Source organism: Lissotriton helveticus, chromosome 6 (assembly GCF_964261635.1).
Source record: "Lissotriton helveticus chromosome 6, aLisHel1.1, whole genome shotgun sequence".
In the NCBI taxonomy this organism is placed as follows: domain Eukaryota; kingdom Metazoa; phylum Chordata; class Amphibia; order Caudata; family Salamandridae; genus Lissotriton; species Lissotriton helveticus.
The window spans coordinates 1,584,728,985-1,584,742,829 of NC_136067.1; the positions used below are offsets into that span (position 1 = coordinate 1,584,728,985).

Consider the following 13,845-nt stretch of genomic DNA (forward strand, 5'->3'; position numbering starts at 1 on the left):
AGAAGTTCCGTTATTTGTCTATACAGGAACGAAACGCGTTGTTAGTTGTTGTATCTATGTCATCTATGAAATAAAAGTCAACAGAAAAAGAAACACTTTGGACTGTACATCTTATGTTTAGTGCACCTCCATTTTTTTACAAAAATTATTTAAATCTGTTTACAGAGGCACCATTAGGTGACAGGTGCTGGACTTTCTGTGCACAAACGGCTTGATAAATCGGCATCTACAGAGTGAGGTGCTACCAATTATGTCCGTCACCTATTAAGCTTCTTTTTGTTATCAATCAGATTGCAGTATGACATTGTAGGTGCTGATGCATGTCAGATTGGCCGGATGCCTACAGTCGGCCAATCTATCATGCACACTTGAAAGCCAGTAATTCCAGCACTGTAAAACAGCCAATGGATTGCAGGCACAGGGCCTGAGCTTCAAAACGAGCACTGGGTTAGCTTGCTCCAACAAATGGTTGGATTTGCATTGCACAAGGAGGGAAGTCCTTCCCTTTCCTTCCTGATCCTCGTCACCCCCAGGATTGATGCATTGAGAGGAGCATCGGTTTAGAGTGCCCTGCAGCTGGCAGCATTTAAAGTGAGTGCCACACCATTAATTAATGTCGCCAGCCACCGCTGAAAATGAAACTACTTTGAAAAGAAAATCTCGATTTTTAAAGCTTCACTAACATTTGGCAGTAATCCCTTAGACCACTGCCTAATAATGCCCTTGAATATGTTTACAAAAATTCACAAAGGGGAAGTGGTCCAAGGGCAACCCCATTTCCTTTGCAAATGGGCAATTTGAGAGTTTGTAGCCGTTTAATTGTTTGCCACCTGAACTACAGTTGCGAACTATTGATACTTTGGATACTGATATGGTATTTGAAAGGGATGACCACAACACACCCCTTCCAAATAAAAAATGTGCACTCACTCACAATCCCATTAAATGAGTCAGTGAAAGTTTTCTAAATCCTAATCTGGAATTGTTATATATGAAAAAAAATATTTTTGGGAGTCGCAAACTCCGATTCATAGTGCTTGTGACCTTAAAAAGGTTTGAACATCTGGTCCTAAATTGTATTCATCATTGTGCACACAAGACATTGGTCGAGAGAATGTGTCCAATGGCATCAACGGTGCATGATTTATTGTAAATACACCACTGCACAATTTTTAGCTATTCGTGCAATGCAATGTTGCAGATTCTGAGATTAGTTTGTCATCGGTATATTCCTTCTACCATGCCAACACATGAAGATCTCTTTCAGTCTGCTCTGCAAGGCGCTCTGTCTCAGATCTTCGTGTTGCGGAACACAGCATGTGTGATATGGGGATGCTATGGAAGTAATTGAATGTTACTGAGGAGCAGGAGTGGTAGTGTGGCGTCAAAGAGGACAGGAAATAGCACAAAGACATTCATTTTGGACAAATATTTCACATAATGTAGAGAATCATTCTCAACCATCTTATCTTCACAACTGTCTCCGGGCTTCCCCACCATGTGGCCAAGATCCTGTGCACATTTCTGAGAGGTGAAGATTAAACAGTCATACCTTTGTGCTGACCATATTGTGTATTTTATATATACAGACAGAAGCAGACATCTACGAAACAACGATGCCTTACACACAGAACAGAATTTAGCAATAAAAGAATTGAACAGACGGTCAGATAAATATTTTGAGACGGCATGTCATCTTAGATCTTGTTTCAAAAAATGAATTTTGTGCGCATGACAGGACTTACACTGAAACACCATGCAAAAAATTCACCAAGTCGGAATGTCCGGAGCAGACTCACCACGAAGAGTCATTGCTCCATCTTCCCGGAGAAATAATCTTTTCCTTGCTGTGAAAATATAAACCTTTCCCTAACACTGCCCTTTATGATTACTTAAAACATTTTTCCTACAGAGCGACACCACAGTTAAAGTCAGAAGTCGTTTTAGACCATGCAGGTTTGAGATGAGCTCACAGGGTCGCCTCCTGCCTCAGGCTGTGCCCGTTCAGGAGCGTGGTGCTGGTCACAGTGTTCCGCGCATTGCTTTTCAGGGAAGTCACTCGAATGGCGGAGGAGCTGAGGAGGTAGCTGGTGGAGCGCTCGTGACGCCGCTTGCGTCGGCAGCACAGCTGGCTGTTGAAATGTCTCCGGAAGCTCTCGCTGAGCAGGTAGAGGGCAAAGGGGTTGACGCAGGAGTTGCAGAAGCTCATGAACCGGGCCACAAGCGTCACGATCAGGTGCTCGAGGGAGTGGTCGATCTCGTTGTAGTGAAAGGAGCGGTACATGTATAGCACGTGGTTGGGGAACCAGCAGACGGCGAAGCAGCCCACGAACACCAGCACTATTTTGGCCAGACGCTTTCGAGTTTCCATCTGAAACACAAAATGAAGAATACTTATTAATGAAGTATTAACTATGTTTTTACTGGTGAAATTAAAACGTCCACAGCAAGCTCAAATCCATGCAGTCTTCCATACCTTCCACTTGCACAGCCTGTCTTTACTAATGCAAAACTGAACCAATTTGAAAACATGGGACCACAGAGACGTTTTAAAGCATGGACAAAGTGGGCTCTGGCCCAGAGCCCCAGTCTTTCAGGGTCCCCCGGGCAGAGCCAGCTCTGTTTTGCAGACTCATCTCCTGATTGCCTTGAATGATTCTTAAGCAGATTGTTTTAAATATCGTTTTCCTTCAATTTATTTTTAATGTGGGTGCAACCATCGAGCTAGACCAAAAATGGGTAAATTTATGAAACCCGGAAAGGCCGTCTTGGTCCTGGCAGGTCGATAGTCTGGACGTAAAGCTGTCATAGTGAAGAACATTGATGATGGTACATCATACAGACCTTACAGTCATGCCCTGGTGGCAGGCATTGATCGTTACCCACGTAAAGTAACAGCCACGATGGGCAAGAAGAAGATTGCTAAGCGATCTAAAATTAAGGCCTTCGTAAAGGTTTGCAACTACAACGACTTGATGCCAACCAGATTCCCCTTGACAAAACCATTGTCAATAAGGATGTATTCAGAGACCCTGCTCTAAAACGAAAAGCCAGACATGAAGCCAAAGTGAAATTTGAGGAATGATACAAGACTGGCAAAAATAAATGGTTCTTCCAGAAGCTGAGGTTCTAAATTGGTGACAGTGGAACATTTGGACATCAATAAACATTTATGTTATTTATTACAGGCATTTAGCAGAGAAATACTGTGTTTATGCTTCATGCAACATCCATAAAAAAAGTTTTTTTTAGATCACTACAGGCCCTCACATATGATAAATAGTAGGATGTCACAGAGATTATTTGCTGTCATACCAGTGAGTTGCTGTTGTGTTACAATATTGAAAGAGATGAAATTGGATCATAAATCCAAAGCTGCTCCAAACAGTGGGCCTATAATACGTTTGGCCCAGAGCCCCCAAAATCTTAAAAATGATGATGGAACATTTTTAGCTCTAATTCACTAATGCAGCCACTTTTATTAAGCCTATTTTCTGTTCCAGTCTGACGTTGATGTTAAGCCAAGGCCGATACTCAAAACCGGTTCTCGAATTTCACAGTCCTCAGCTCTGGCTGTAACACCACATCCTGGGTAGAGGGGAGGAGGCAGAAGCCACATGAAAATTAAGCTGTTATAAGCTTGAGGTTCTAACAAGACCTTGAGCTGGGCCAAAAGACAGGCTTCAGGCTCGAGCCTGGCTCGAGCTTTCAGTGGCTAGCCCACCTCTGTTCCTCACGGTATTAATAGTAAATAGTTCTGTTCTGTGAAATTACATTTCATTTAATGGTGTTTCTCCATTTTTTTGTAATAGTGGAAGGATTTTCTTTATTTAAATATTCATACTAAAGTGATTCTCCAGACATGAGAATTTGATGAACACGCATGAGCTCTACCTAAAATCATTCAAGTCAGAATTCGGCATAGTTAGTTATTTCTAGTGTTTTCTTCAGCTTGGCAATCTTCCAATCTGAAGCATGTAAATGTGATTTCCTACGATGCTCAGATAGTAAAGCCTTATATGTGATATGCAACTGACCGTTTACCTCTGCTTGATGCATAGTGCCCGTTATTACATACCAACTAGTGTACCCTTTGGCTTTGTTACGTTGAAGTTCGATGAATTTTACATGCTGAGGATCTTTGACTGGACAGGCATATGTTGTATGAATATTATATGCTCCATAAAGATTTTTTTTTAAAAAATGCTCTCGTCCCACCTTCGTGTTCCTAACCATGATTCCCACATCCTCCCAGGACACATACTTCTTTTTCTATGTTAATTTGTCTTCAAAAACATTGTCCCTAGCACTTCTTTCATCACCTTAAGCATTATCCTTCTCTCCCTGTCTTCTTATCAGAATGACCATTCCCTTCACTCTCAGTTTTTAACAGACACAAAAAGGTGCCAACAGAGAGTTTCATGAGGTTGACTAAACTGGGGGAAGTACCTCAGAAGTTAGAAAAATGTCTGTTCTAACTTTGCCGTCAAGGGATATTTTTCAGTTGAAACTATGCAGGATTCTCTCTCGGTTCACCCTTTGAATTTCACCTTAGCCACTATTTTGTTTGTTTGTAGACTGTGTCTTATTATGTATGCTATCGTCCTTCCCTGGTGGGAGTCCCAGAGGTGCCATTTAGCGACACAGTTTAAAAGCAGAATTGAGAGGGTCATACTCTGACAGGAGAAGAGAGAAAACACATTTTGTGACTAGCAAAAGTGTGATCTATGGAGCTGAATTGAATGTGTAGTCTCGATTTAATGCTGGTGACTTCTCTTCTCAACAAACACTATTTGCCTGCCTAGAAGGTGGCACAAAGGGCAAAGCGCATATTGAAGTATATTCATAAACAAGAATGTTTTATTTATTTTGCAATTTTTTTCTGCAGAGGAAAAACAAACAAAAAATCCTTGAGTTTTTTCACGACTCTGAGCAGAGAGGCGCAAGGAACATAACAGAACAAAAAGCAAAAGGCGCGGTGCCAGAAAGTGATTTTTCGTTCAATAAAATCACATTGTTTATCACCTCAGCATCAAGGAGACCATATGTTAAGCCTGCTTCCGAGCTGTGGCACCGCCTGCAGTGTTTGGAAGTCGTGCCGAGTTTTCATATGTTAATTCAGGAAACAACAATAGTTTTTGTTTTCAAACAGTTGCTCTAGTGTGCTGTATAATAACATATGTGCAAACGTTCTTTGAAGGTAGAAGGTAGTAAAATCAAAACCGCTTTCTTCTCAATGATTCAGTGGCAGTGCCTTCCGAACAAGTGATGGCTTTAGCCAGGTTTGTTCCCTGTTATGTGTACTGGCAATGCAATCCTGTTTGCTTTCTGCTACCTTTAGAAAATGTGAATGGAGGCGCAAATGTGTTCCTTCTTTCGTCCAAACTCATGCATTTATGAACGAGATTTGAAGTTTTTACTGGATTCCTAGATGCTCTTTAAAAACACTTGTTATTTTCCCATACATTGTGTGCTCACTTCAATTGGAATTTACTTCCTAAAGTAGAAGACAGGAGACAAAGCATTTGTAACATTCTTATAAGTGTAAGACGGTACTAGATTCCACACCACTGTTGCCTTCATCAAAACATAGGACTTGATTACCAGTAGGACGGATTCAGGTGTAGAAATCCAGGTTTCTAAAATTCGGGACAATATATCAGCACCTAAATCTGCCTATTGCAAATTAATCCATACAGAATGTAAAGTAACTATGTGGACCCGTTGTTACTGAACGGAATTTCTAGTTCCATGGGGCTAAACACCCTCATTTACCACCGGCTCTAAGCAGGTTGTAATTGACAGAGGGGAGGTGGGAGGTGAAATGATATAGCGAAGGCGCTGGGGAGGGTGTCAGAGGGAAGGGGAGGGTGTCAGAGGGAAGGCTAGGATGTGGCGTGGCATGGCAGATAGGAGTAGTGCATGTGCCACCTAGCCTAAGACAGTCGGTCAAGCAGAGGCCAGGCACTGGGGCCAAGCTGCACTTTCAGCCCAAGCCTAAAGCGATTTTACGGAGTGGATTTTCCAGTCAGTAAAACTGGACATGGTGGTCACACACCAGTAAACTCTGAGTGCAGGAACACAGGGCCATTCATGATCATGCAGAGTGGTAATGCACCCAAGGATAACGCTCTGCCCAGGTTGGCCCCTCCACGATGGCACAGGAGCGTCACCCCTCTGCCAGCAGATGATAAATAAAACAATAATAACACATTGTTGGTATAGTTTTATTTATCTCAGTCTGGGCTGCTTACGTATAATGGGAGGGTGGGCCAGACCATAGCAGGGAGGAGTACTGTGCACTTATAATTGTGCATGTCAATTTGGCCAGCCATTTAAGGGCAACCAAATAGACATGCATGCTTCTGTTTCTCTAACTCAGCTGTGTTCCTCAGCCAGGTTGGAGTAACCCCACAGGCTCCCAGGTACAGTCTGAGCAGCAAACAAGACCGCTCAGACCAATCCAGTTGCTGCTCTCATGATATGGGAGCTGCGTCTGGATTGGGAGGGGAGCCTGTGCCTCCAGACCCATCCACTTCCGGAGGAGGAGCAACGAGGCGAGCAAGCGGACTGAAAGGTAAGTGATTTTAATTTTTTTTTTTATTTCACAATCCCTCCCCTTCGTCTCCTTTCCCCCTCACCCCCGCCACCCTACCGTTTTGGTTCGCGGCAGCTGCCACTGACTCTGCCTAACTTGTAATCCAGACCATAGTCATAGAAGAGCCCATGCTGGTAAACAGACGAGTTGAAGGAGAGCGATTATATGGTGGATTGGTACTGAAGATTCTGGGTTGGACTGCAGTCAGGATCATAATGAAGGGATAGATCCATCTAATCCTAAAGATCCACTTTGGGACAAAGAAGTTCCCCAGATGAAAAACAGAACATGGGTATCATCACAGATATAGGACTAAGAGTCAAAGGCATTTACCATCTTGATAAGAGCCTCGTAACATGATATACTACCAATGAGGGCCATCAACATGCACCACGGGCTGGATTACATATAATGTGAACTGAAACAGCAACATCACCTTAACTCAAAACAAGCACTAGCAAAGGAAGTTAACATAATATATTCAGAATTGCAATACACCAAATAGCTGGAAAGAAACCAAATGCGATTCAGGAAAGGAAAGAGGCACATATCAGCAACTCTTAATTTAGTAACCAATTAAACAAGCCAAAAGAGAAAAAAGAATAACTCCAATCACTCAATCTGATCACCTGAACATGCCATAGGAACCACATGCAATCACAGTAGTTAACTATAAAAAAATAGTGGCAGTGCCGTTAGTAGGGAAAGTAATCCTTAAATGATGTCACTATCAGATACCCTCTTGAAACCATGACATTTGTTATAAACCACCTTGTCCATGAATGAAAAAAAAGATTTAAGCATACAGAATCAATGAATATTCTAAGAAGGTAGCTAGTAATTAAATAGGTAAACACATTGACAGAACTACTCTCCTACCCTTCCGACAGCAAGATATAAGAAGCAATGTCTAACCATTCCCAGGCAGTTAATGAGAAGGTAGATTTACAAGGAGGATGTAGACTCATCATATCTGTTCGAAATTGGGAATAATTCACTAAAACCTCTAGGAGAGCAAATAGCAGTATCAAAACTAACACGAAAGGGATAGGATTCGGCAGGGAATGAGGAGATAGTAATTTTAAGGAAACAGGAGTCACATACAGAGGTCATGAAGTAGCTTGAAACTAGAGAACACAATCAGGCCACTCAAATGAGAGACTGAAGCTAAATATACCAAATAAGGGCATAAACTGCTCTGCCGATCTCTAGTTAATAATCCTCCATCAACCATTGCATAAACCCTATTATCAAGCTAAAAAAAGCAGCAAGGCAGAGCCCAGACACCTAAGGCAAGCGATACGTTAGGGCCACACCAGTTAATCCCATACACTACACCGATATCTATTCCGGCAGCCCCCCAACATCTTCCCCGGTTCACCCCGTGACTCACTCTCTGCTTCCAAGCTGAGTGGTCGCTCCCCTGCTGATGCTGCTCAGGTATCGTTTCTGCAGCGCTTAAGCCCTGACCTGGTCTGCATTCACAATTACTGCCTGCTGTGTGCCCCCATTACGCTGCTTGCTGGAACTGCCGCTTTGGCATTTTAATCATTGTATTTACTGATTTGCCGATTGTAAGTGCATTTGTGCTAGCGTGACTCATTGTGCATTTGTGCTAGCGTGACTCATTGTGCATTTGTGCTAGCGTGACTCATTGTGTGTTCACCTCGCCGCTTTTTCTCTTCAGCATTCGTTTGCCCTAGCGCTCCTGCCCCCCTGACCCCCCCACCTCCATTTTGTTGTTGTTGTCGTCGTCCTTTGCCCGCCCCGCCTCCCAGCTGAAGCGCCCTCCCACAGACAACAAACAGCGCGCCCACACCAGGAAGCGCCGTGACTCACTCTCTGCTTCCAAGCTGAGTGGTCGCTCCCCTGCTGATGCTGCTCAGGTATCGTTTCTGCAGCGCTTAAGCCCTGACCTGGTCTGCATTCACAATTACTGCCTGCTGTGTGCCCCCATTACGCTGCTTGCTGGAACTGCCGCTTTGGCATTTTAATCATTGTATTTACTGATTTGCCGATTGTAAGTGCATTTGTGCTAGCGTGACTCATTGTGCATTTGTGCTAGCGTGACTCATTGTGCATTTGTGCTAGCGTGACTCATTGTGTGTTCACCTCGCCGCTTTTTCTCTTCAGCATTCGTTTGCCCTAGCGCTCCTGCCCCCCTGACCCCCCCACCTCCATTTTGTTGTTGTTGTCGTCGTCCTTTGCCCGCCCCGCCTCCCAGCTGAAGCGCCCTCGCCCCTCCCCCCCACCTTCCATTTATGGCCAATGCCCCCACGCGCTTCGGACACGCCGAAGGTGCGCCAAAGGTAAGCCCGTCTACGCCCGTCCGCGCCTGGACCGCGCCCAGCGCCAGACCCCCTGCCCCTCGCGCTCCCCAGCCCCCCCGCATTACCTACGATGCCGACGCCCTCCTAGCCCTTAACCCCGGTCGCGCCCCCAACTGCATCCAAGCCGCTCCAGGACGCACCCATGGATCGTTCTCCTGCCTCTCCTGCAAATTCAGCGGCACCGTCAACGTCCCCGCTCCGACCACACCACAGATTCCCGACCCCAACCACCTAGAATGCATCCTTCTCAACACCCGCTCGGTCCACAGACACGCCATTGACCTTTGGAACCTACTAGACACCATCTCTCCAGACGTCGCCTTCCTAACGGAAACATGGATGAACGCCTCCTCCGCACCCGACATCGCCATCGCTATCCCTGACGACTATAAGATTACACGCAAAGACCGCACCGACCAAACAGGAGGAGGAATCGCTATCGTCCACAAGAAATCAATCCGCATCTCAACCAGCTCTGACGCCAACCTCGCCAACTCCGAACACCTCCACTTCCAGATCCACATCGACCCCAAGACCACACTCAGAGGCACCCTCCTCTACAGACCACCAGGACCACGCGCAAAATTCAGTGAAGACATCACGGACTTCATCACTCCACACGCGCTCCCCTCCAAAGAATACATCCTCCTGGGAGATCTGAACTTCCACCTTGAGAAGATCAACGACCACAACACCGCCACCCTCTTAGACAACCTCGCCAACCTCGGACTTAAACAACTGGTCACCTCCCCCACCCACATCGCAGGTCACACACTCGACCCCATCTTCACCTCTAGCAACCATGTCTCTTTCAACCACACTACGGAGCTCCTCTGGACTGACCACAGCTGCGTCCACTTCACCTACAACAAGCCGAAACCCATCATCCACCTCCAACCAACTCTACAAAGAAACTGGAACAAAATCACCACGGAACAGATCTCCTCATCGCTCCTTCAAACCTCCCCAGCCCTCTCTTCTAACGCCAACGAGGCCGCCTCCAACCTCACCCTTTGGTTATCCAACACCGCAGACACCTTAGCACCACTGAAAAAACGCCAACACAAAAGCAAGAAGGCCTCATGGTTCAACGAGGACCTCAAGAAATCCAAGAAACTATGCCGCTCCCTTGAAAAGGCCTGGAAAAAAGACTCATCCACCAGCAACAAAGTCACCTTCAAAAACGCCATCCGTACTCACCACCAACTGATCCGAAAAGCCAAAAAAACAGCATTCAAGGATCGACTCGACAACAACGCCCACAACAGCAAGGAACTTTTCAACATCGTCAAGGAATTCTCCAACCCCTCGGCCAACTCCAACGACATCACCCCCTCTCAAACCCTCTGCGACTCCCTAGCCTCTTTTTTCCACAACAAGATTGCTGACATCCACAACAGCTTTGACAACCAACCCGGAAGCCAACCCACCCCACCATCAGCTGACTCTCTTCCCCCCGTTAACACCCTTAACGCCTGGAACCCAATCACCACTGAGGACACCATCCGCCTGATGAATTCCATCCACTCTGGATCCCCCACAGACCCATGCCCTCACCACATCTTCAACAAAGTAGACTCCGTCATAGCTCCGCACCTCCGAGACGTCATCAACTGCTCCTTCAACTCCGCTACCTTCCCAGAAGACTGGAAACACGCTGAACTCACCGCCCTTCTGAAAAAACCAACAGCAGACCCCACCGAACTCAAAAACTACCGCCCCATCTCACTTCTTCCATTCCCGGCCAAAGTCATCGAGAAAGCTGTCAACAACCAGCTCGCCGCCTTCCTCGAAGCCAACAAATCCCTCGACTCTTCACAATCTGGCTTCCGAGCAAAACACAGCACTGAGACCGCCCTCATCGCAGCAACAGACGACATTCGAACTCTACTGGACAATGGAGACACAGTCGCCCTCATCCTCCTCGACCTCTCTGCAGCCTTCGACACAGTCTGCCACAGCACCCTTTTACAGCGCCTCAGAAACATCGGAATCCAAGGAAAGGCACTGGAATGGATCACCTCGTTCCTCTCCGGAAGAACCCAGAGAGTCCGCCTCCCACCATTCAAGTCCGAGGCCTCTGAAATCATCTGCGGCGTACCACAAGGATCCTCACTTAGCCCCACCCTTTTCAACGTATACATGAGCCCCCTCGCGACCATCGCCCGCCAACACAACCTCAACATCATCTCTTACGCGGATGACACTCAACTGATCCTTTCTCTCACCAAGGACCCCAGCACCGCCAAAACTAACCTACACGAAGGAATGAAAGAAGTCGCCGAATGGATGAAACAAAGCCGTCTGAAACTGAACTCAGACAAAACAGAAGTCCTCATCTTAGGTAAATCCCCCTCTGCATGGGACGACTCCTGGTGGCCGGAAGCCCTCGGAAAAGCACCCATCCCGACAGACCACGCACGGAACCTTGGCGTCATCCTGGACTCTTCACTTTCAATGAACAAACAAGTCAGCGCCGTATCCTCATCCTGCTTCAACATCCTTCGCATGCTCAGAAAAACATTTCGCTGGATCCCCACCGAAACCAGGAAAACAGTCACCCATGCCCTGGTCACGAGCCGACTGGACTACGGAAACACCCTCTACGCAGGTACCACCGCCAAACTCCAGAAGAAACTACAACGAATCCAAAACGCCTCAGCCAGGCTCATACTAGACATCCCACGCAATGAACACATCTCTGGCCACCTTAAAGACCTCCACTGGCTACCCGTCAATAAGAGGATTACTTTCCGACTGCTTACCCACGCACACAAATCACTCTACGACATCGGACCAGATTGCCTCAACTCTCGACTGTCCTTCTACACCCCCTCCCGCCAACTTCGCTCTTCCAGCCAAGCACTCGCCACTGTCCCTCGCATCAACAAAACCACCATGGGAGGCAGATCCTTCTCATACCTGGCTGCCAAAACATGGAACTCACTCCCCGCTTACCTTCGCCTCACCCAGAATCACCTAGCGTTCAGAAAACAACTTAAAACGTGGGTATTTGACAAATAATCCCCCTCCCTAAGGATATCTAGCCCCCCTCCCCTCCCCAAGCGCCTTGAAACCCTCCGGGTATGTAGTGCGCTATATAAATTTTATGACTTGACTTGACTTGACCCCCAAAGTTAGTATTCATCTTCATCATCAGTAGTTCCAAAACCGATGATTTCAAACAGGAAAACATTAATTAAATATCATATGTGATAGCACAAAAGGGTAAATGTGGGGCTAAAACATAAATCCACGATTATGGGAAACTCACCCGGCCAGGTTCTAGCAAGAATACGAACACAGAAACAGAATCAGGCAAGAGGGTAGCACCCAAGATATTTTACTGTGCCATGTCTAATGTGTTTGATATGCAGTGATATTGTAAATTCTACTATCCACAGTCATCTTTCAACTTCCTGCAGACGCATGTCAATATATTATATATTATATTAACTTGTAACATGAAATGCTAAATTCCAATAAACAAATCAAAACAAAAAAATCAAGCTAAAAAAAGCAGGTTGTGGGTAAAGTATCCTCACATTTTTAAAGAACAAGAAGTACATGTCTGATTACCGCAAACACAAACTGCCCAGAACACACAATTAACATCCAATGATGTCCATGGAATTACAGCAATATCCCATAGACATAGCAGTGAAAGCTAGCGACCCAACAGACATACTAACATGTCTTAAAAGTGAAAATCATAAATACAAAAAAGAATAAATGGCAATGTGCACATTCAGAGATCCTACACAACAAATATGCTCATCTTTCAAGTCTAGAATAATAATCACACACAAAGTGTACAACTGTGTCCTTCTGTTCTGTAACCAGCACTAACTATGCAAAAATTCATGGCCCTCTCTTGCGATCATGAGATGCCTGTTCTCCAACCTGGGGGTCACCCAAGGGGTTCTAGGTCACAATCACCCACTTACTTTCCCCGCAAAACAAGACAGTTGCTTGTACTTGGTAAAGTCTTGGCTGGCTCCAATGGATCCTTAACACAAATTCGAGTTCCGAATCTGAAGACACCATATATGTAGTATGCGAGTGAGACACCTTGATGAATGTGTGACTACTGGGTCGATCCCGCCTCTGAGTATCCATGCCACAAAGGACTATCATACTGAAAATACATAAAAAGATTGGTACCATAGACAAAATGTTACAAACAACCTTGAACACACCACATGTCAGAATGTATATGTGCACACCAAGTAGGAGTAGCACATGGTTATAGGGATATTCTGGTCCTGACGAAAGCCATTTGGTGCCTGTGGTCATTTAGGAGGACGGCTGAAACATGTAAACCTGAGTTGTGAGAGATCATAATAATCTCTTTACACATCCACCTGTGTTTTTAATCTTACCTAGGGCTCCCATTATTAGAGGGGGCCATGCCTAACCACCTAAGATGGTGGCCGCTCAACATGGAGGCTCCCGGATCTAGCCCAAAAGTCCTGCTGACGGGACCCTCAGTATGCAGCATCGGCTCATGAGACCGTCACTTTCCTGCTCCTGGTAGTGTTCTGAACCAAGGGGGGCATTTTGGAGCTCTGTGGTGGCCCTCTAAACGAACTGAGCAACACCAGTGCTCCAAGTTGGAGAGGCGGGCGCTTTCTGCTTGGGACCTCGGTTCCTTATGCTGGAGGACTGAGCACGCTATGTGTGGGCTGGCAGGGAGCAGCAACAATGCTTCGATTGCAGGCCATGCCATAGACTTGGGTCTGTGAAGTGAGCCACAACTAGAGAAGGTGAGAAGCAGTGCAGGTGGGCCTGCAAGTGGGGGCCTCACCTGTGGAGGAGGGGTGGTCCTTGGTGTCCTGCTACACCCAACCGCACGAGGACCCACCTAGAGGTTACTGCTGGCTACCGTTGGTGTGGGAGCATGCCTGATACCGCACA

General features: G+C 46.1%; 1 protein-coding gene and 1 pseudogene across 1 annotated transcript in view; one reads left to right on the forward strand and one right to left on the reverse strand.

Annotated features, from left to right (window-relative positions):
* Positions 1–1,531: 1,531 nt before the first annotated feature.
* NMBR (neuromedin B receptor) overlaps positions 1,532–13,845 on the reverse strand; it is a 45,406-nt gene continuing 33,092 nt past the window's right edge. Inside the window, exon 2 of the mRNA XM_078647057.1 lies at positions 1,532–2,371. Within this exon, the coding sequence (XP_078503183.1) occupies positions 1,970–2,371 (402 nt within the window). The 3' untranslated portion in view covers positions 1,532–1,969. The remainder of the gene's footprint in view (positions 2,372–13,845) is intronic.
* Positions 2,723–3,165, forward strand: LOC144761830 (large ribosomal subunit protein eL27 pseudogene; annotated as a pseudogene).